Consider the following 24,878-nt stretch of genomic DNA (forward strand, 5'->3'; position numbering starts at 1 on the left):
TTCCTCAATGCATTTGAGCCAATCAGTTGTGTTGTGACAAGGGAGAGGTGGTATACAGAAGATAGCCCTATTTGGTAAAAGACCAAGTCCATATTATGGCAAGAACAGCTCAAATAAGCAAAGAGAAATGACAGTCCATCATTACTTTAAGACATGAAGGTCAGTCAATACAGAACATTTCAACAAGTTTCTTCAAATGCAGTCGCAAAAACCACCAAGCGTTATGATGAAACTGGCTCTCATGGTGACCAGCACAGAACAGGAAGACCCAGAGTTACCTCTGCTGCAGAGGATAAGTTCATTAGAGTTACCAGCCTCAGAAATTGCAGCCCAAATAAATGCTTCACAGAGTTCAAATAACAGACACATCTCAACATCAACTGTTCAGAGGAGACTGTTTGAATCAGGCCTTCAGGGTCAAATTGCTGCAAAGAAACCACTACAAAAGGACACCAATAATAAAAGGAGACTTGCTTGGGCCAAGAAACAAGAGCAATGGACATTAGACCGGTGGAATTCTGTCCTTTGGTCTGATGAGTCTAAATTTGAGATTTTTGGTTCCAACCACCGTGTCTTTGTGAGGCACAGAGTAGGTGAACGGATGATCTCCGCGTGTGTGGTTCCCACCGTGGGTGTGTGTGATGGGGCTTTGCTGGTGACACGGTCTGTGATTTACTTATTTAAGGCTACCACAGCATTCTGCTGCGATATGCCATCCCATCTGGTTTGCGCTTATTGGGACTATCATTTGTTTTTCAACAGATCAATGACCCAAAACACACCTCCAGGTTGTGTAAGTCTATTTGACCAAGGAGAGTGATGGAGTGCTGCATCAGATGACCTGCCCTCCACAATCACCTGACCTCAACCCAATTGAGATGGTTTAGGATGAGTTGGACTGCAGAGTGATGGAAAAGCAACCAACAAGTTCCTCATGAAGCTGGTCTAGAGAATGCCAAGAGTGTGTAAAGCTGCCATCAAGGCAAAGGCTACTTCGAAGAATATCAAATATAACATGTATTTTGATTTGTTTAACACTTTTTTGGTGACAACATGATTCATATGTGTTATTTCATAGTTTTGTTGTCTTTACTATTATTCTACAATGTAGAAAATAGTAAAAATAAAGAAAAACCCTTGAATGATTAGGTGTGTCTGGACTTTTGACTGGTACTGTGTGTGTGTCAGGTACTGGTACTGTGTGTCAGGTACTGGTACTGTGTGTACTGTGTGTGACTGTCAGGGCTCCATACAGTGTGGTGGCAGCAGTTCTCTCTCTCCCTGTTAGGCCTTACCCTCTAGGCCCCCTGGGAGTGACTCTAGTGAATGGGAGGTGGCCGGGTCATCCTGCTGCACAAACCCTGAGCCATACAGGTCTGGAAAACCAGCCCCAGGCCCCAACCCAGGCCCTTCCCCAGGACCAAGCCCAGGATGGGGGCTCAGGGTGGGGGTGAGTACTGGGGGTACTGGGGGGTGTATGGGCCCACTGGGCTGGTCTGTGAATGACGTAGATGACAACTCCATGTCTGTGGTGACAAACAAACTGTTAACACGGTGTGTAGACATGAGGCCAGCAGGCTGTTAGCTTACATCCTGGTTAGTAGGCATGGATTGGTATGTGTACGCACATGTGGGTTAGTTTACATAACATAATAGGTTTTATGTTTTATGATAATGCTGTTTGAAAAAATCATACATTTTCTGATTCAAGAGCTATTTTATTTATCATTACCAGTCATAGAAATACAGTTGTAAGATTCATTTTGTTGAGACAGGATACAGTTTGAAAGGGGAAAAGGGTGAGAGTTGTCTGAGGAAGGTCTTTGGTACACAGCAGCGATGATTTCATAGCAGTGATGACATCAGAGGAGGGAGGGGCGCCGAGTGAGCATGCAGGAAGTAAAGAGGAAGTGCGTGAGGAAGATGAAGTGAGGAAATGAGTCTGTGTGGAGATGGAGATTTCTGACGAGACCCGGTGATGATGTTTGTTGAGATGATGAAGAACATAAAAAGGTGTTGAAGAAGAGGAGGTTTGTTAAATAAGATGAAGAGTGAGCAGCGTTGAAGGAAGGATGGAAGGAGAGAGGGGTTCGGAGTTCAAGGAAAGAAAGAAACCAGCTGAATAAAAGATCCAACTAACCAGAGGTCGGGTCACCAAATGATTTGTAATCTGTCGCTGATGTAGTGGCCAAAAACACTAAAACAATTAAAGGAACAAGAAATCAGTATAAAGGAACCCAAAAGTAAAGTCCCAAAACAAAAAAAGTCCCCGATAACTAAGAGTGTAGTTCTTTTTAATCAAATGATAAAAAGCTAAAGGACAGGTTGTCTGAGTTGACCTATTGCTCCAAGTCTTGTCTGTCTCTAGAGGAGAGACAGCTATGCATGGCCTCTATCCCCTGTTCTAGTTCTATGGTTCGGCCTGGTGTGTCTCCTATAGCAACACTGTCTTAGTACTGCTACTGGTAGAGCACGTCTATGTTTCTCCCCTCCAAGTCTTGTCTGTCTCTAGAGGAGAGACAGCTATGCATGGCCTCTATCCCCTGTTCTAGTTCTATGGTTCGGCCTGGTGTGTCTCCTATAGCAACACTGTCTTAGTACTGCTACTGGTAGAGCACGTCTATGTTTCTCCCCTCCAAGTCTTGTCTGTCTCTAGAGGAGAGACAGCTATGCATGGCCTCTATCCCCTGTTCTAGTTCTATGGTTCGGCCTGGTGTGTCTCCTATAGCAACACTGTCTTAGTACTGCTACTGGTAGAGCACGTCTATGTTTCTCCCCTCCAAGTCTTGTCTGTCTCTAGAGGAGAGACAGCTATGCATGGCCTCTATCCCCTGTTCTAGTTCTATGGTTCGGCCTGGTGTGTCTCCTATAGCAACACTGTCTTAGTACTGCTACTGGTAGAGCACGTCTATGTTTCTCCCCTCCAAGTCTTGTCTGTCTCTAGAGGAGAGACAGCTATGCATGGCCTCTATCCCCTGTTCTAGTTCTATGGTTCGGCCTGGTGTGTCTCCTATAGCAACACTGTCTTAGTACTGCTACTGGTAGAGCACGTCTATGTTTCTCCCCTCCAAGTCTTGTCTGTCTCTAGAGGAGAGACAGCTATGCATGGCCTCTATCCCCTGTTCTAGTTCTATGGTTCGGCCTGGTGTGTCTCCTATAGCAACACTGTCTTAGTACTGCTACTGGGAGAGCACGTCTATGTTTCTCCCCTCCAAGTAGGCAGCATTAGTTACAGGTGGCCTGGCTGTGTACAGTATGTGGATCTACGGTGGATGTGTATGTTAATACTGAACATAGAACCATGTAGGGAGGGTTACTGATTGGTGTGTTGGTATGGTGTGGTTACTGGTGTTACTGGTAGTGTGTTACTGGTTGGTTGTGCAGACTGATGGTGTGTGGTAGCAAGAGAGAGTGAGAAAGAGATGGGTTGGTATGAATGGGAGGGGCTCACCATGGCAGTCTCCCAGCTGAACCGTGTTCCCAAACTCTACATCCTGCTCATAACCAGACCTGAAAGAGAGAGGCAGAGGGGAGAAGATTAGAGCCGAGAACCAAACCTCTCTAACCAACATTTATTACAGTTTTTCCTGAACTCTGTAGTATGTACCCTAGCTTAGTACTGTGGTAGTATTGTAATATTTAATACGCACAGGGCTCTAAATTTACATTTTTCATTGGTAGCACTGGTCCTCCCGCCTTTAAAAAGGTTAGGAGAACCAGAAAATCAGATTTTTGAAATGGATTGAGATATAGTCTATATGAAGTCTAGCTGCTCTACAGCCATGTTGTGCCCTAAAAACTCATATGGAACCCTGTAAATACATGTGTTTACTATAAAAACCTAAAATGTTGATACAGATACCTGTCATTGAAATGAAAAAGTAATTTTGGGGAATATACGGTTTCTACATTATGTAAAAGCACTATTTTCCTATTGAGATGCATTACATCGAAAATTGTTCGCTGTCTCTTTAAGAGCATTTGTGATGATGTCATGCAGGGCATCTCTCATTCAAATCAAATACAATTTTATTGGTCACGTACGCATATTTAGCAGATGTTATTGCGGGTGTAGCGAAATGCTTGTGCCATTCATTCATTGATCATTGATCTCCTGAAGAAGCTATTACCTTTCCTTTCTTTCTGTGCCTCCAAATGTTTGGATAAACTGGTAAAGATACCAGGTCGTTTGCTAGCTAGCTAATGAGCTAACAAACATGACTGAACAAGTGTTTGGATATACTGGTAAAGTTACCAGGTCGTTTGCTAGATAGCTAATGAGCTAACAAACATGACTGGACAAGGTGTAAAACAAATGTTTGGATATACTGGTAAAGTTACCAGGTTGTTTGCTAGATAGCTAATGAGCTAACAAACATGACTGAACAAGGTGTAAAACAAATGCCAAATAGTTTTAGAAAGGCCTGTGACATGTTATGAATGTAAAATGTGTCCTGCCAATAGTTTTAGAAAGGCCAGTGACATGTTATGAATGTAAAATGTGTCCTGCCAATAGTTTTAGAAAGGCCTGTGACATGTTATGAATGTAAAATGTGTCCTGCCAATAGTTTTAGAAAGGCCAGTGACATGTTATGAATGTAAAATGTGTCCTGCCAATAGTTTTAGAAAGGCCCGTGACATGTTATGAATGTAAAATGTGTCCTGCCAATCTGTGACCGGAAGAGATAAATGTTGCTCCAGTAATATGAGTCAGATCTTTTGAAATGTTTGTGCTAAAAACAAGCAGTTTCCACTGGATTAATGGTGCAATCATGGTGCTAACGAATCTGCGCTCGGGAAACAACGTTACAACGAAGCCTTATCATTACAAACATTATTATTAAAAATAAAGAAAAACAAATATTGGATTTTTTGGGGGTTGCGCTGGTGCTCCCAAATTAAAAACTCCAGGTCGCACAGCAAAATATTTTGTTGCATATGAGATCAAATTGATCCCACTTTGGGGCCCTGAGTATTCATACTATTTAGTATTGTAATACTTGGTACTCACAGAACTCCAGACAGGATCCTCTCACAGGCTCCATGAGGCATCCAGCCACAGTAGGGGTCCCTGGACGCTATACAAGACCTAGGGGAGAAACACAACACAGGGTTAACATATATCTGTAAATATACAGTTCACCATACAGGGTTAAATAGACAGCACCAGTTAACCTCTGGCTGTATATTAACCAGTGTGCTACAGGTACTCAGTGTTTATGACATGTAGATAGAGAAAAAACACATCAATAAACACACAAACCTGTGACCAGGTACAGCAGTAAGTAACCTTGGAGTGGAGTGTGTGCATGTTTCTGAATGTGTGTGTGTGTCTGTATGTGTCTGTGTCTGACTCACTTGTGGCAGTTAGTGTGTCGCTCACAGCGGCTGAGAGGCATGCGAACCACACAGCTAGAGAAAGCTACATACACACTGTGTGTGTCTCTGTCAACATGGAGCGACAAAATATGCCTGTCATCCTCACTGTTAGACAGACACCTGGGAGACAGAGAGAAGAAAAGAAGAGATGGGTTGGGAGAGGAGAGGGAGTAGGGGAGAGAAAGGGAGGGTGGAGGGGGAGACAGAGGAGAATCAGAAATCAGATTACAGGTTACTTGATCGGTTGTTTATCAGAAAGGCCTGTCTACGGTTTCACTCTCCAGATGTAATCACAGTGGCACTGTTTAGCCCTGATACCCTTACTGACAGGAGAGAACGAGAGACTGAGAGAGAGAGAGAAAGACAGAGGAGAGAGAGAGAGAGAAAGACAGAGAGAGAGAGAAAGACAGAGGAGAGAGAGAGAGACAGAGGAAAGAGAGAGAGAGAGACCGAGGAAAGAGAGACCGAAGAGAGAGAGAGAGAGAGACCAAAGAGAGAGAGAGAGAGAAAGACCGAGGAGAGAGAGGGTGAGAGAGACACAGCATGAAAGAGAAAAACACAGAGTGAGAGATATGAGACCAAAAAAAGAGAAAGACAGTGAGAGACAGAGACACAAAGAGAGTAAGAGAGAGAGACAGTGAGAGACGTGTAGTGAGTGTTCCGTACTTGGCTCTGTTGAATAGGTCAATCTCCTCCAATAGGATGCTGTCATTTGGGGACAGAGGGGAAGTCTTGGCTAGAACCTTCAGCACCACACCCGCCTCTGAACCAATGAACAGCACTGTGTAGTTACCATGTGGACCAGCCGCGTTGTCCACCGCCAGGGCTGTCAGCCTATACCTAGAGAGACAAGGACAAGACAGGAGGACAGTCAGACTTCAGTAGGAATTATCAAGCCAGTATTTAAAGGCCATCCGTGCGATCTACAAATGAGCATTTTGATTTAGTTTTTTGTTGATTGTTACCTGGGAATTTAGATCCCACAAGCAACTCTTGCGATGTGTGCGTGTGTGTTTTGTCTGTGTGTGCTTACCTGACGCGTGTCTTGGTGAACCAGGGCTCGTCTCCTATGTTAGGCACGGAGGAGTCCATGAGGGGGTGAGACTTGATGAAGAGGAGGGTCTCATCAGGGAACTCTATAGAGGTCTTATAGGACTCAGCCTGGCCGTGACCCGCACAGCAGCCTGGCCTGGAGTCATAGGGGTCAGAGAGGGGTCAAAGGTCAACACAGGTCACACATGAGCCCAGCTACCATCACCCTGAAGGGACTAATAATGTTGACTATTGAATTGAACTGAGGAGAGGGGTTAGGGTATGAGAGAGGAGCAGATGCCTGTCAGGACAACAAAGAGACGTGCTGCTGTATCACCTTAAACATGAAGTCATAACAGAGGATTAGAATGTTCATTATTTACCAACATAATGAGCAGCTCTGTGGACTTTGTGTGGGAGAGAGCTGAGCTACGCGTGTGTGTGAATACAGGTTAAATATGCAATGTGTCTAAATATCCAGATTCATTATTTACTGCTAATAACCACCAGCTGTGTGTGTGTACGTGTGTGTTGTGTACGTGTGTGTGTGTGTACGTGTGTGTGTACATGTGTGTGTGGTCATAGACCATGTCTCTCTTGTTAAAGAGGGTTTATCTCAATGAGACCAAAACTCAAGGTTATAGTGACAATACAGTCCTGCCCTGCATCATAAACTGAAGGGTGGGTCATGTACCTTGTGCAGACTGACATACACTTACTGAGACATACTGGGCTTGGGTCAGGGTTAGAGACTGACATGCTGTAGGTATAGTACCTGGGGTTGGGTCAGGGTTAGAGACTGACATACTGTAGGTATAGTGCTTGGGTCAGGGTTAGAGACTGACATACTGACAGTAGGTATAGTACCTGGGCTTGGGTCAGGGTTAGAGACTGACATGCTGTAGGTATAGTACCTGGGCTTGGGTCAGGGTTAGAGACTGACATGCTGTAGGTATAGTACCTGGGCTTGGGTCAGGGTTAGAGACTGACATACTGTAGGTATAGTACCTGGGCTTGGGTCAGGGTTAGAGACTGACATGCTGTAGGTATAGTACCTGGGCTTGGGTCAGGGTTAGAGACTGACATACTGTAGGTATAGTACCTGGGCTTGGGTCAGGGTTAGAGACTGACATACTGTAGGTATAGTACCTGGGCTTGGGTCAGGGTTAGAGACTGACATGCTGTAGGTATAGTACCTGGGCTTGGGTCAGGGTTAGAGACTGACATACTGTAGGTATAGTACCTGGGCTTGGGTCAGGGTTAGAGACTGACATAGTACCTGGGCTGGGTCAGGGTTATAGTGACCTGGGTATAGTTGGGTCAGGGTTAGAGACTGACATACTGTAGGTATAGTACCTGGGCTTGGGTCAGGGTTAGAGACTGACATACTGTAGGTATAGTACCTGGGGGGTTGGGTCAGGGTTAGAGACTGACATACTGTAGGTATAGTACCTGGGCTTGGGTCAGGGTTAGAGACTGACATGCTGTAGGTATAGTACCTGGGGTTGGGTCAGGGTTAGAGACTGACATACTGTAGGTATAGTTCCTGGGGTTGGGTCAGGGTTAGAGACTGACATACTGTAGGTATAGTTCCTGGGGTTGGGTCAGGGTTAGAGACTGACATGCTGTAGGTATAGTTCCTGGGCTTGGGTCAGGGTTAGAGACTGACATACTGTAGGTATAGTACCTGGGCTTGGGTCAGGGTTAGAGACTGACATGCTGTAGGTATAGTACCTGGCTTGGGTCAGGGTTAGAGACTGACATACTGTAGGTATAGTTCCTGGGCTTGGGTCAGGGCTAGAGACTGACATACTGTAGGTATAGTACCTGGGCTTGGGTCAGGGTTAGAGACTGACATGCTGTAGGTATAGCACCTGGGCTTGGGTCAGGGTTAGAGACTGACATACTGTAGGTATAGTACCTGGGTTTGGGTCAGGGTTAGAGACTGACATACTGTAGGTATAGTACCTGGGTTTGGGTAAAGGTACAGGCACATACCTGGGTTAGGGAAAGGTACAGGTACATACCTGGGTTTGGGTTAGGGGTAAGTACCTGGGCTACAGGTACATACCTGGGCTTAGGGAAGACTGACATACAGGTACATACCTGGGTAGGGTTAGAGACTGACATACAGGTACATACCTGGGTTAGGGAAAGGACTGACAGGTACATACCTGGGTTTGGGTAAGGGTACAGGTACATACCTGGTTCCTGGGGTTAGGGTTAGGACTGACATGGTACATAGTTCCTGGGTTAGGGTTAAAGAGACTGACAGGTACATACCTGGGTTAGGGTAAGAGACTGACATACAGGTACATACCTGGGTTTGGGTTAAAGGTACAGGTACATACCTGGGTAAAGACTGTACAGGTACATACCTGGGTTAGGGAAAGGTACAAGTACATACCTGGGTTTGGGTAAAGACTGTACAGGTACATACCTGGGTTAGGGAAGAGACTGACAGGTACATACCTGGGTTTGGGTCAAAGACTGACATACAGGTACATACCTGGGTAAAGGTACAGGTACAGGTACATACCTGGGTTTGGGTAAAGGTACAGGTACATACCTGGGTTAGGGTAAAGGTACAGGTACATACCTGGGTTTGGGTAAAGGTACAGGTACATACCTGGGTAAAGGTACAGGTACATACCTGGGTTAGGGAAAGGTACAGGTACATACCTGGGTTTGGGTAAAGGTACAGGTACATACCTGGGTTAGGGAAAGGTACAGGTACATACCTGGGTTAGGGAAAAGGTACAGGTACATACCTGGGTAAAGGTACAGGTACAGGTACATACCTGGGTTTGGGTAAAGGTACAGGTACATACCTGGGTTAGGGAAAGGTACAGGTACATACCTGGGTTTGGGTAAAGGTACAGGTACATACCTGGGTTAGGGAAAGGTACAGGTACATACCTGGGTTAGGGAAAGGTACAGGTACATACCTGGGTTAGGGAAAGGTACAGGTACATACCTGGGTTTGGGTAAAGGTACGGGTACATACCTGGGTTAGGGTAAAGGTACAGGTACATACCTGGGTTAGGGTAAAGGTACAGGTACATACCTGGGTTTGGGTAAAGGTACAGGTACATACCTGGGTTAGGGAAAGGTACAGGTACATACCTGGGTTAGGGAAAGGTACAGGTACATACCTGGGTTAGGGAAAGGTACAGGTATATACCTGGGTTTGGGTAAAGGTACAGGTATATACCTGGGTTTGGGTAAAGGTACAGGTACATACCTGGGTTAGGGAAAGGTACAGGTACATACCTGGGTTAGGGAAAGGTACAGGTACATACCTGGGTTAGGGAAAGGTACAGGTACATACCTGGGTTAGGGAAAGGTACAGGTACATACCTGGGTAAAGTTACAGGTACAGGTACATACCTGGGTTAGGGAAAGGTACAGGTACATACCTGGGATAGGGTACAGGTACAGGTACATACCTGGGTTAGGGTACAGGTACATACATACCTGGGTTAGGGAAAGGTACAGGTACATACCTGGGTAAAGGTACAGGTACATACCTGGGTTAGGGTACAGGTACAGACCTGGGTTAGGGTAAAGGTACATACCTGGGTTAGGATAAAGGTACATACCTGGGTTAGGGTAAAGGTACAGGTACATACCTGGGTAAATGTACAGGTACATACCTGGGTTAGGGTAAAGGTACATACCTGGGTTTGGGTACAGGTACAGGTACATACCTGGGTTAGGGTACAGGTACATACCTGGGTTTGGGCAGTCTCTCCTCTGGGAAGGCGGTCCAGACAGAGTCAGGTGTTTTCTGTTCTTTAAATCGTCCTCTGAACACCTTCTCTATGTCATCCATGGAGAACGCACACACTGCAGACCCTGGGATACTGAAGAGAGAGGAACACAACCACACACTGTTACACAACTACTATTAACTATAGCTACTAATATACACACTGTAGACCCTAGGATACTGAAGAGAGAGGAACACAACCACACACTGTTACACAACTACTATTAACTATAGCTACTAATATACACACTGTAGACCCTGGGATACTGAAGAGAGAGGAACACAACCACACACTGTTACACAACTACTATTAACTATAGCTACTAATATACACACTGTAGACCCTAGATACTGAGAGTCAGGAACACAACCACACACTGTTACACACTACTATTAACTATAGTCAATCCATACACACTGCAGACCCTGGGATACTGAAGAGAGATGAACACAACCACACACTGTTACACAACTACTATTAACTATAGCTACTAATATACACACTGCAGACCCTGGGATACTGAAGAGAGAGGAACACAACCACACACTGTTACACAACTACTATTAACTATAGCTACTAATATACACACTGTAGACCCTGGGATACTGAAGAGAGAGGAACACAACCACACACTGTTACACAACTACTATTAACTATAGCTACTAATATACACACTGCAGACCCTGGGATACTGAAGAGAGACAACCACACACTGAACACAAACTATAGCACACACTGTTACACAACCACACACTGTTACACAACTACTATTAACTATAGCTACTAATATACACACTGCAGACCCTGGGATACTGAAGAGAGATGAACACAACCACACACTGTTACACAACTACTATTAACTATAGCTACTAATATACACACTGCAGACCCTGGGATACTGAAGAGAGATGAACACAACCACACACTGTTACACAACTACTATTAACTATAGCTACTAATATACACACTGCAGACCCTGGGATACTGAAGAGAGAGGAACACAACCACACACTGTTACACAACTACTATTAACTATAGCTACTAATATACACACTGTAGGCCCTAGGATACTGAAGAGAGAGGAACACAACCACACACTGTTACACAACTACTATTAACTAGATATGGAGAAAACACACACAACAAGAGATTCACAATAACAACACATCTGTTACACCAATATTACAAAGAGTGTACCACAAATGGCACCCTATTCCCGTATAGTGAACCACTTTGACCAGATCCCTATGGTCCCTAGTCAAAAGTAGTGCACTATACAGGGAATAGGGTGCCATTCAGGATGCAGCCTCAGTGTGTCCATCCTTACCTGTTCATCTGTGTAGTGAAGACTCCCACCACAGAAGGAACTCCGTTGATGTTGATGATGTCAGTGATGGACTGTAGAACATCGAAGTAGAAGAACGATTCTCCAGGAACAGAACAGTTGAGTCTGGCCTTGACGAAGGACGTCCAGTGTTTCTCCAACACACGCTGAGACCCGCCTACGTCGTTCTTACAGATACGAGCCACTCTGGAGTAGACGGCCTGGAAAGGAAAGGGGGAGCAGGGGGGAGAGAGAGAGAGACTCTGCAATCAGCATCACTAAAACACTTCCTCCCTCTGAATAAGACATCTGCCTCATCCTGTGGCCTCACAGTGTGACGCACACTGACGCATACACAAGCACATGCGCGGGCGCACACACATGCTTATCCAGGACCCTGTGTCAGAGAGGACATTTGTTTGAAGCTCCGATTGAACAAACACCTCACACTCACACCTCTTAGCCCTAAACCTGATTCACACACACCTCTTTACTCAGTCTGATTAACCTTGAACTAGGACAGAGCTGGGCTATAGGACTGGGCTATATGATAGGGGCTAGGCTATATGATAGGGGCTGGGCTATAGGACGGTGCTATATGATAGGGACTGGGCTATAGGGCTGGGCTATATGATAGGGACTGGGCTATATGACAGGGACTGGGCTATAGGATGGTGCTATAAGAAGGGGCTATATGACAGGGAGTGGGCTATAGGACTGGAATTGGGCTATAGTATGGGGCTATATGATAGGGTCTGGGCTATAGGACGGGGACTGGGCTATAGGATGGGGCTATATGATAGGGACTGGGTTATATGACGGGGACTGGGCTATATGATAGGGACTGGGCTAGATCTCTGGGCTAGGGCTCTGGGTGTTGGGTGTTGGGCTGTAGGGGACTAGGGCTAGGGCTCTGGGTGTCGGAGTGTTGGGCTGTAGGGGACTAGGGCTAGGGCTCTGGGTGTCGGAGTGTTGGGCTGTGGGGGGACTAGGGCTAGAGCTCTGGGTGTTGGACTGTGGGGGACTAGGGCTAGAGCTCTGGGTGTTGGAGTGTGGGGGACTAGGGCTAGAGCTCTGGGTGTTGGAGTGTGGGGGACTAGGGCTAGAGCTCTGGGTGTTGGAGTGTGGGGGACTAGGGCTAGAGCTCTGGGTGTTGGAGTGTGGGGGACTAGGGCTAGAGCTATTGTGGTTTAAATGAAGCGTGTGAAGCAGTCAGCAGAAACAGCTTAAATAATTGACCAGTGCAAAGCTCCATCTGCCCAGGTGTTATCCCAGACCCATCAGCATCGACACACACACACACACAGGAACACACACAAACACACATCCCAGCATTAGTAGCGCTAAAATATTTATCATCCCACGGTTTCAGCCTGGCCGCCCATTCTTTGAATGATGCATCATGGGTAAATATGAGGCCTGTGGTGGCTAAAGCAACTAACAACTGCAGAAAACATCCATTACCACCAAGGGGTGTGTGTGTGTGTGTGTGTGTGTGTGTGTGTGTGTGTGTGTGTGTGTGTGTGTGTGTGAATCCTCTCCATGGGTAAAGGGTTTACATGTAAAGTAGTTTGACCTACAGTTCAGTCACTACCAAACTACACCTTACACATTCTGCTGTACTCGGCATTTTTCTACAACACAGTCTGTTGTCTGGTAATATAGTGTTTACTATGTATAATAAATCAATATTTATAATACACAATGTTGTCTAGTAAACTGTGTGTGTGTGTGTGTGTGTGTGTTACCTTGCCCAAGTTGTTGTGTTCTGCTGCGATCTCTCTGTAGAAGAAGTAGACATAGTTCCCATAATCCACTGCATGCAGGAAATGGGGCTCTGGAAGAGAGAGGGGACAGAGGTTTTGTGTTGTCGCGTCTCTTTTTTTCTCTCCCTCTACTACCTCTGTCTATACATAACTACCTCTGTCTATACATAACTACCTCTGTCCTCCCTTCAACTCTGTCTCTCTCTGTTCTCCTCCCCTCTCCCTCCTTCCCCACTTCTCTCTCTCTCTCTCTCTGCATCCATCCTGAATATTTCAGTGTTCCTGTTACAGCTGCGTGTAAAAGTTGACCTAGATAGTGTGACAGAGCAGAGCTACAGGACGTCTTCGCAGGACAGGGACATGGACAGAGTCTGCGGTCAACACACACTGCTATGTTTACCTTTCAGCCATTTGGAGTCGTATTTGATAGTCCTGAGGGCCGAGCCGTCACCCATACTACGGTAGATCACTGCGTCGCTCGCCAGGAAGTCAGCAACCGTTGCCGAGTACAGCTTCCCGTCTGAAACAACACACACACAGGTCAGACAAACACATTCCATTCTGTCAGACTGGACATGTGGATCTAACACCCTGGTTCAAACTGTTTGTTTACAGACTGACTTATGAACCCTAGTTGCTATGGCCACAGTGTGTGTGTGTGTGTGGTTATACCAGCGAACAGAGCGACGTTGGTCTGCTTGGCGTCAAACGGGCATCGTGCCAGTCCGCTGATTTCCTCCCCATCAAACTCCAGGTTATCCAGCTACACACAGACACACATGCACTCCGTTAACAAAGACGTGGACGGCATAGTAAACAATAGGTGCTTATGGAGGCAGAGCGGGAGGGAGAGAGAACGTTTCTCACACACCCTGCTGTTGTCTTACCCTGTAGTACCGGCACATGGGGTTGAAGCCGTTTGTTCCACAGATGAACACCAGGTCATCATTTCTGGGAACCAGAACCTTGATGTAGTTATGACACTCATCCTGGAGGAGAGAGAGAGAGAGAGAGAGAGAGAGAGAGAGAGAGAGAGAGAGAGAGAGAGATCATATTATAAACCGTTTAGCCAGTAGCTATAATGGCAGCTATAGCCAGTAGCTATAATGGCTGCTATAGCCAGTAGCTATAATGGCAGCTATAGCCAGTAGCTATAATGGCAGCTATAGCCAGTAGCTATAGCCAGTAGCTATAATGGTAGCTATAGCCAGTAGCTATAATGATAGCTATAATGGCAGCTATAGCCAGTAGCTATAATGGCAGCTATAGCCAGTAGCTATAATGGCAGCTATAGCCAGTAGCTATAATGGCAGCTATAGCCAGTAGCTATAATGGCAGCTATAGCCAGTAGCTATAATGGTAGCTATAGCCAGTAGCTATAATGGTAGCTATAGCCAGTAGCTATAATGGTATCTATAGCCAGTAGCTATAATGGCAGCTATAGCCAGTAGCTATAATGGCAGCTATAGCCAGTAGCTATAATGGCAGCTATAGCCAGTAGCTATAATGGTAGCTATAGCCAGTAGCTATAATGGCAGCTATAGCCAGTAGCTATAATGGCAGCTATAGCCAGTAGCTATAATGGCAGCTATAGCCAGTAGCTATAATGGTAGCTATAGCCAGTAGCTATAATGGCAGCTATAGCCAGTAGCTATAATGGTAGCTATAGCCAGTAGCTATAATGGCAGCTATAGCCAGTAGCTATAATGGCAGCTATAGCCAGTAGCTATAATGGTAGCTATAGCCAGTAGCTATAATGGTAGCTATAGCCAGTAGCTATAATGGCAGCTATAGCCAGTAGCTATAATGGTAGCTATAGCCAGTAGCTATAATGGCAGCTATAGCCAGTAGCTATAATGGTAGCTATAGCCAGTAGCTATAATGGCAGCTATAGCCAGTAGCTATAATGGCAGCTATAGCCAGTAGCTATAATGGCAGCTATAGCCAGTAGCTATAATGGTAGCTATAGCCAGTAGCTATAATGGCAGCTATAGCCAGTAGCTATAATGGTAGCTATAGCCAGTAGCTATAATGGTAGCTATAGCCAGTAGCTATAATGGCAGCTATAGCCAGTAGCTATAATGATAAGACATTATGAGGTGAGAGGTAAAGCCGAGAGTAGAGAGTCTATAGTAGTCAGTAGAAAGGCAGTGAGTAGTAACATAGTATATTAGTAAGTATAGTAAAGTCTTACTCTGTGTTTCCCCTTCATGGCACAGTTCTTTCTGTCTGCCTCGCCTGACCTCCATGTTAACTTCTGTAAACATCAACACACACACACACATATTGAGGCACATACATTCAGGCAAGCACAAACATACACAATTCAGCATTTGGGATTTCCCACACTGGACAACATTTTACAGCTACAATCTGCAAAAACAATGTCATGTCATTACATGAAGATGTAATGGGGGATCATAGCTATATTCAATCAAAGTTTACTTAAAAACCTATGTTTAACCTTTTATCATGATTGGTGTCTTGACGGATTTGTCCAAAATCGTGTTACATAAAAAATTACTTTTCTGTCCTTGCATTTATGGCAGTGTAAGTTGTCGTTATATCATATACTGTATTAAGCAGTAATCAGTTCAATTAGACATTGAACTTTAACCCTGTAAGAATCCTGGATATAGCTGTTGGGCAGTTTTTTTTTGTATAGAGATCTCAGAAATGCAGTGTAACCATTTCTTGTCTCCTTATGTTACAGGGTGAAAACTGTTTTTATGGGCACACAAATCCAAAATAATGTATGTGATTGCAAAAGTTAATGCTTCTAACCGAAAGAGTCAACGTACCTTGATACTTAAAACCTAAATTGATAATTTATTTATTTCACCTTTATTTAACCAGGTAGGCAAGTTGAGAACAAGTTCTCATTTACAATTGCGACCTGGCCAAGATAAAGCAAAGCAGTGGGTGATGCTATGGTGACCAGCGAGCTGAGATAAGGGGGGACTTTACCTAGCAGGGTCTTGTAGATGACATGGAGCCAGTGGGTTTGGCGATGAGTATGAAACGAGGGCCAGCCAACGAGAGCGTACAGGTCGCAATGGTGGGTAGTATATGGGCTTTGGTGACAAAACAGATTGCACTGTGATAGACTGCATCCAATTTGTTGAGTAGGGTATTGGAGGCTATTTTGTAAATGACATCGCCGAAGTCGAGGATTGGTAGGATGGTCAGTTTTACAAGGGTATGTTTGGCAGCATGACTGAAGGATGCTTTGTTGCGAAATAGGAAGCCAATTCTAGATTTAACTTTGGATTGGAGATGTTTGATGTGGGTTTGGAAGGAGAGTTTACAGTCTAACCAGACACCTAGGTATTTGTAGTTGTCCACATATTCTAAGTCAGAGCCGTCCAGAGTAGTGGTGTTGGACAGGCGGGCAGGTGCAGGCAGCGATCGGTTGAAGAGCATGCATTTAGTTTTACTTGTATTTAAGAGCAATTGGAGGCCACGGAAGGAGAGTTGTATGGCATTGAAGCTTGCCTGGAGGGTTGTTAACACAGTGTCCAAAGAAGGGCCAGAAGTATACAGAATGGTGTCGTCTGCGTAGAGGTGGATCAGAGACTCACCAGCAGCAAGAGCGACATCATTGATGTATACAGAGAAGAGAGTCGGTCCAAGAAATGAACCCTGTGGCACCTCCATAGAGACTGCCAGAGGTCCGGACAGCAGACCCTCCGGTTCTTCAATAATTATGCTTAATACTTGTTGGGTGATCATTTGGTGTCCAGCTGATTAGGTACGCCGTAATATTTTCACACACCATCATCTGATCCAGGAAGGAATTTTCTGAATGACAGTCAAGTGCTGAACGAACAGCTGTTGTGAAAGCGTATGCAATGCAACTACAGCCCGAGTGCTGGAAAAAAATCCTATTTTGGTGTCTCATTGGTTACACTGGTGAAGACAGTTGTTCCTGGATCCACGTTGGATCTAATATCCCTTGTGAATTGATGTCGATCATCTGTTGTTTCCTGCTTGATTTACAGCAGGGCCTCCTTAGATTTAACAGAGAAAACTTTTATGTACTGAGTTCATGTTTTCATATGTTTTTGTGCCTCCGATTGGACATGGAGTCTACTGTGCGCAGCTGTGCGCAACACCAATGCTATTCCTATGAATTATTCTGGATATAATGCCAACAAATTACACAGCCTAGTGGGCTTATTGACATTATGATCTGGTAAAGAAATAACGTGACAAATACATTTTTTTCTCCATGTTATACCTGCAATTTGAAACAATACAAGAGGCTTGAAGTAGCCTACTTGAAATTAAATTTGGAGCTCAGAAATTCAAGAACTGGAAGGCCTACCTAGGCCTACCTTGAAAATCTGGTGCTTGAAAATGATTTTTAATTCTTGTAGCCCATTTATAAATTCCCCTGCTCCCTTATAATTATCTGTGATTTCATTTTTGATCCGTTTTTGTGAGAAATGTGGCCACAGTTTCCCACCGTTTCAATGGAATTCAAATGAAGGGTGTTGCAGTACTCGGTTGGTAAAACCACGTGCAGTTATTATGAAGTCATCTGCTGGCTTCCCATACAAAGTCTTCCATTAAAAAGGAACCTGTTTTTTGGTCACTTTCTCATTATTAAACCAGGGATGGTGAGATTAATGCTACCATTATTCATGGCTTTATTATGTATCCCTGCGTCAACCACATAGGCTACCGAAACAACACCATGTATGCATCCAATCTATTTCATCTATGAAAAAACATTTTATTTTAGTTTCAAACCACCTTGAAATGTTGATCCCAATGTCACACATTGGCCCCATTATTTATAGAAAGAACAATGTCCACTCTCATTTGTAGCCTGTTAATTATGTGATTGATGAGGTATTTTTTTCTACAGAAAACTCAGTGTGTAACTCAGTGAGTAACTTGTGGTTAGACAGACAGACAAACTCAAAGACAGGCAGACTTACCCTGTAGGGAATGATCTCATTCCTGTAGGATTCTCGGAGACTCACTAGATACACCTGGTCTCTGCCAGCGATGAACAGTGTATCCTGTATCTTGGTCATCAGTTGGAAGTCCAGTCTGTGCTGTGACTCGTTCCCCGACGGACGACCTCGGAACACTGGGTACTGCCGCGAGACTGAAACACACATACACACGTTAGTTAGAGATGACGCACGTGTAAGCTTTCAGAGTGCTACACACACACACACTGGCTCTGAGGGCCACACACTATCAATCAGGTTATTGATTAAGCATAAACATGTTGTGTGTTACAGCTTTATAGAAATGTCTCAGTAGTGTAATTCAGGCTGCTGATACAGCACGGTGGTCGCCTCAGGAATAGTAAACGAACAGAATTTTGTTGGTCCCCACAAGGTCAAATGCCATTTCTAGGGAATTTAGGGTTAAGGTTTAGGGTTAGTAGTTAGAGTTTAGTTTAGGTTCAGATTACAGTTAGGGTTAAGGTTTAGGGTTAGTAGTTTGGGTTTAGTTTAGGTTCAGGTTACAGTTAGGGTTAGTTTAGGGTTAGGTTTGGGTTTAGTTTAGGTTCAGGTTACAGTTAGGGTTAGTAGCTAGGGTTTAAGGTTTTACAGCTAGGGTTAGTTTAGGGTTAGTAGTTAGGGTTTAGTTTAGGTTCAGGTTACAGTTAGGGTTAGTAGCTAGGGTTTAGTTTAGGTTCAGGTTACAGCTAGGGTTAAGGTTTAGGGTTAGTAGTTAGAGTTTAGTTTAGGTTCAGATTACAGTTAGGGTTAAGGTTTAGGGTTAGTAGTTTGGGTTTAGTTTAGGTTCAGGTTACAGTTAGGGTTAAGGTTTAGGGTTAGTAGTTTGGGTTTAGTTTAGGTTCAGGTTACAGTTAGGGTTAGTAGCTAGGGTTTAGTTTAGGTTCAGGTTACAGCTAGGGTTAAGGTTTAGGGTTAGTAGTTAGGGTTTAGTTTAGGTTCAGGTTACAGTTAGGGTTAGTAGCTAGGGTTTAGTTTAGGTTCAGGTTACAGCTAGGGTTAAGGTTTAGGGTTAGTAGTTAGGGTTTAGTTTAGGTTCAGGTTACAGCTAGGGTTAAGGTTTAGGGTTAGTAGTTAGGGTTTAGTTTAGGTTCAGGTTACAGTTAGGGTTAGTAGCTAGGGTTTAGTTTAGGTTCAGGTTACAGTTAGGGTTAAGGTTTAGGGTTAGTAGTTAGGGTTTAGTTTAGGTGCAGGTTTTGTGCATCCCCCCAAGGTTAGTTATACAAGACTGAGTGAGAGTGAGAGAGAGAGTTATGGTATGCAAGGTCAGCAGTCTTTGTATTCCCTGTGTACATCACAGAGGAAGGGAATCTAGTTAATGCCTGAGCTGACGATGGACAGGATTGATTTTATACAGGACATACTATGTCTGATCAGTCAGCACATTACATTACCATGAAGACCTTACAGTACACCATCAATACACTATTCACTGATACACATTACATTACCATGAAGACCTTACAGTACACCATTAATACACTATTCACTGATACACATTACATTACCATGAAGACCTTACAGTACACCATCAATACACTATTCACTGATACATATAACATTACCATGAAGACCTTACAGTACACCATTAATACACTATTCACTGATACACATTACATTACCATGAAGACCTTACAGTACACCATCAATACACTATTCACTGATACACATTACATTACCATGAAGACCTTACAGTACACCATTAATACACTATTCACTGATACACATTACATTACCATGAAGACCTTACAGTACACCATTAATACACTATTCACTGATGCACATTACATTACCATGAAGACCTTACAGTACACCATTAATACACTATTCACTGATACACATTACATTACCATGAAGACCTTACAGTACACCATTAATACACTATTCACTGATACACATTACATTACCATGAAGATCTTACAGTACACCATCAATACACTATTCACTGATACACATTACATTACCATGAAGATCTTACAGTACACCATCAATACACTATTCACTGATACACATTACATTACCATGAAGATCTTACAGTACACCATCAATACACTATTCACTGATACATATAACATTACCATGAAGACCTTACAGTACACCATTAATACACTATTCACTGATACACATTACATTACCATGAAGACCTTACAGTACACCATCAATACACTATTCACTGATACACATTACATTACCATGAAGACCTTACAGTACACCATCAATACACTATTCACTGATACACATTACATTACCATGAAGACCTTACAGTACACCATCAATACACTATTCACTGATACACATTACCATGAAGCCCTTACAGTACACCATCAATACACTATTCACTGATACACATTACATTACCATGAAGACCTTACAGTACACCATTAATACACTATTCACTGATACACATTACATTACCATGAAGACCTTACAGTACACCATTAATACACTATTCACTGATACACATTACATTACCATGAAGACCTTACAGTACACCATCAATACACTATTCACTGATACACATTACATTACCATGAAGACCTTACAGTACACCATTAATACACTATTCACTGATACACATTACATTACCATGAAGACCTTACAGTACACCATTAATACAATATTCACTGATACATGCAGGACAATGGGACACATAATTCATGACAACAGGGTGCAGCATAAAAGCTGATTGGAAATTAAATTGTACTGAGACATGATGCTGCTGTCTTGTGAGTGAGACTAACCTGAGTGTGTGTGTACCTGCAGCGTGTGTGTACTCACAGTGTGCATCGACAGCGTCCAGGGGTATACTGTCCTCTGGGAAGCTGGCAGACATGGTGTGTGTGGCTGTAGCTAGCAGTATGCTGAGCAGAAGGCCTGCTCTCCAAACCATGACTGTTGCTGCTTTTGGTCTGAGACCACTCCTTCCTGCCTGGTTCTCACCCAACAAGATGTTACCTGGAAACACAGAGACGATCAGTCATGAAATACAGATACACACATGGTCAGGAAAGTCCAGAACTAACAGATTTCAGTATTGACACCAAATACCTGTATATTCTAAATCGCCAAAGAAAATTATATTTTCCTCTGTCATTTTCTGTAATCGCTCTCTATATCTCTCACACACACACACACACACACAATTTCTCTCTCATTCTCTCTCTCTCCTCAAGCCCTTTTACCAGTGACTATTGTACCCAGGTCTATTGTAGATCACATGATTGAATGTTTAGTGGTTTCAAGTTGAGATGATTTATGACATGAGCAGTACCTCGGACGGCCTGATCAGCTAGTGTGTGTGTGTGTGTGTGTGTGTAAGAGCAGCCCTTTAGAGACAACGTGTGTGCATATTAATGAACGTCCAGTCAAATATTTATAAGACAAACAAATTATTCATGTGGACAGTCTGAACGGATATACACAATTTACCACTAGACACACCACACACACACACACACACACACACACACACACAGGGATGGATTAGCCAGCAGCACACTGAGACACACACACACAAAAGTGTGCACACAAGCAGAGTATCCAAGAGTACCACTGATGAGCACGTCATCTCTTTGCGCACACGCACGCACACACAGCCACACACACACAAACCAGTATTGACACGTTTTCAATTAGCCCAAGGTCCACCTGCTTCAGAGCAGAGCTAACTGGCAGCAGCCGGTGTGTCTGTCTGGCCAGCCCATTAGTATCTGATTGATCCAGTCAGGATGTATGCCTCACTAGGCTTATATACATGTTCACCTATATGAACTATTATACTAACTACAACAGCCTCTATAGGTTAACACACCACAGCAGTTTACCTATGGAGCATTATATTATATCTTCAGATCTAAGAAATATTAGATGTCATCGTTAGAGCAGCACAGATGACCATTGAGAATGAGGATGTCTGCAGGGGGTCAGATGGAACAATCAACACACTGCAGACTAAATCTACTCTCCCTGTCTAATACTGTTAACTGGCTGAATACACACAGCCTTAGATCTATGGTATCTATGTGGCTGTTAAAGTGGCCTGAGGAGAGTTATATCACTGTGGTGATGAGAGAGACAGAGAGAGACAGAGAGACACAGAGAGTCAAACCAAGCTGTATGACTGGCAGTGATGCATCACCAGCCACTATGGAGGTACACATGCACTACTGCACAACCAGCCCAGTGCCAGCTGGCAGAGCAGATCTGCTCTTCTCTTCAATTAGTGGTTTTAGTGGAGAAAATAGAGTTCTGAAAATCAGAGCAGAAAGATCTCTGATGATCGAACACACATTGATGAGGCTGGCTACAGGATATCCCATACACAAATGATTCACTGATCCATACCGAACAATTCATATAATCTATATAGAACGAATGATTCACTGATCTGCAACTGTCAGCAATTTCATCCCTCACCCTCATCAGTGAAGAAGAGGAATTGATATAGTGGAGAAAGAGAGACAAGTAGAGACAACTACATGGAGACATGCTGCTTTAGCTACTTAAAGGGGTAATGTGAGATATTGGCAATTAAGACCTTTTTCTACTTACCCAGAGTCAGATGAGCTCATGGGTACAATCTGTATGTCTCTGCATGCAGTTTGAAGGAAGATGAAGGTACCGTTCCTTCAGAAACTATCCACACCCCTTGACTTTTTCCAAATGTTGTTGTGTTACAAAGTGGGATTAAAATGGATTTAATTATTTTATTTTTTTCAATGATCTACACAAAATACTCTGTGATGACAAAATGGAAGACAATTTAAATATATATATATATATATATATATATATGGAAAATAAACCACTAAGTAAGTATTCAACTCCCTAAGTCAATACATGTTAGAATCACATGTGGCAGTGATTACAGGTGTGAGTCTTCCTGGGTAAATCTCTAAGAGCTTTGCTTACCTGGATTGTACAATATTTGCCCATTATTCTTTAAAAAAATTATCAAGTCGGTTCTTGATCATTGCTAGACAGATATTTGCAAGTTTTGCCATGGATTTTCAAGCCGATTTAAGTCAAAACTGTAACTAGGTCACTTAGCAACTTTCAATGTCATCTTGGTAAGCAACTCCAGTGTATATTTGGCCTTGTGTTTTAGGTCATTGTCCTGCTAAAAGGTGAATTTGTCTCCCAGTGTCTGTTGGAAAACAGACTGAATCAAGTTTTCCTATATGATTTTGCCAGTGCTTAGCTCTATTCCATTTCTTTTTATCCTAAAAAACTCCCTAGTCCTTGCCGATGACAAGCATACCCATAACATGATGCAGCCACCACCATGCTTAAAAATATGAAGAGTGGTACTTAGTGATGTGTTGGATTTGCTCCAAACATAACACTTTGTATTCAGGACAAAACTTTTATTTCTTTGCAGTATTATTTTAAGTGTCTTCCTTACTGCCTATTCTGTACAGGCTTCCTTCTTTTCACTCTATCATTTATGTTAGTATTGTGGAGTAACTACAATGTTGTTGATCCATCCTCCGTTATCTGATTCTACAGACATTTTAAACACTGTAACTGTTTTAAAGTCACCATTGGCCTCATGGTGAAATCCCTACGCAGTTTCCTTCCCTGGTCTTTGTGGTTGAATCTGTGCTTGAAAATCACTGCTCGACTGAGGGACCTTACATATAATTGTATGCAGGTGCGCATCTTTCACCCCCGTTTTATCATTGGAATGTGGTCCAACAACGAGGCACCAGGACCACATGGTCCTGTGTGCTCCAGGACCATGTGGTCAGGTAGGTTGTTTGGAGTGTTTATCCGACTGGATAAAAAAACATTTAAAAAACACAAGTTATGTCCCCCCACTTCTAAAACCTGATTGTATGTGTGGGGTACAGAGATGGGGTAGTCATTTAAACGCTGTTATTGCACACAGAGTGAGTCCATGCAACTTATTATGTGACTTGTTGAGCACATTTTTACTCTTGAACTTATTTAGCCTTGCCTTAACAAAAGAGTTGAATACTTATTGACTCAAGACATTTCAGCTGTTCAGTTTGAATTCATTTGTAAACATCTCTAAAATCATAACTGCACTTTGACATTATGGGGTATTTATTGTGTGGAGATCAGTGACACCAAATCTCAAATCAACACATTTTAAATTCAGGCTGTAACACAACAAAATGTGGAAAAGGTCTAGCGCTGTGAATACTTTCTGAATGCACTGTAGTTTCACCAGTCGTTGCTAACTAGCATTAGCACAATGCCTGGAAGTCTATCAGAACAGCTAGCATGCTAGCTTAATTGCCAAAATCTGGCAATATCCCCGCTGCTGTTGTTACTCTCCCTACAATTCAGACCTTCAAATCAATTCCAAAAAGTTGTCCAAGAGAAAATGTATTGTTTTCCAAATGGTTCTCGAGACAACAACTGACAATTAAATCTCTAAGAAGAAAACAATGAATACAGATACAATCAATAAAGTATAAACCCTGGGAAAATGATATGAACATTACTATACTGCCTCAGGGCTGCCTCAAGATACAACAAGGCTCCTTTCACTGGTTAATCATTTATTCACAGGTAAATCATTCATCTCCCTTGTTAAGGATTATTTTTATTTATTTTTTCCTTTCTTTCTTCTTTCTAATGCTCTCTTTTTCTC

The 24,878-nt window shown here is 43.4% G+C and overlaps 1 protein-coding gene across 1 annotated transcript in view; it reads right to left on the reverse strand.

Annotated features, from left to right (window-relative positions):
* sema6d (semaphorin 6D) overlaps nucleotides 1-24,878 on the reverse strand; it is a 43,478-nt gene that overhangs the window by 10,504 nt on the left and 8,096 nt on the right. The window contains 16 exon segments of the mRNA XM_065012143.1: nucleotides 1,296-1,526; nucleotides 2,141-2,197; nucleotides 3,452-3,510; nucleotides 5,012-5,089; nucleotides 5,359-5,499; nucleotides 6,046-6,219; nucleotides 6,413-6,568; nucleotides 10,146-10,277; nucleotides 11,512-11,729; nucleotides 13,257-13,345; nucleotides 13,675-13,794; nucleotides 13,947-14,037; nucleotides 14,162-14,263; nucleotides 15,469-15,531; nucleotides 18,221-18,393; nucleotides 21,035-21,211. Of these exon segments, the coding sequence (XP_064868215.1) occupies nucleotides 1,296-1,526; nucleotides 2,141-2,197; nucleotides 3,452-3,510; nucleotides 5,012-5,089; nucleotides 5,359-5,499; nucleotides 6,046-6,219; nucleotides 6,413-6,568; nucleotides 10,146-10,277; nucleotides 11,512-11,729; nucleotides 13,257-13,345; nucleotides 13,675-13,794; nucleotides 13,947-14,037; nucleotides 14,162-14,263; nucleotides 15,469-15,531; nucleotides 18,221-18,393; nucleotides 21,035-21,146 (1,996 nt within the window). The 5' untranslated portion in view covers nucleotides 21,147-21,211.

Source organism: Oncorhynchus nerka, linkage group LG27 (assembly GCF_034236695.1).
Source record: "Oncorhynchus nerka isolate Pitt River linkage group LG27, Oner_Uvic_2.0, whole genome shotgun sequence".
NCBI classification, from domain to species: domain Eukaryota; kingdom Metazoa; phylum Chordata; class Actinopteri; order Salmoniformes; family Salmonidae; genus Oncorhynchus; species Oncorhynchus nerka.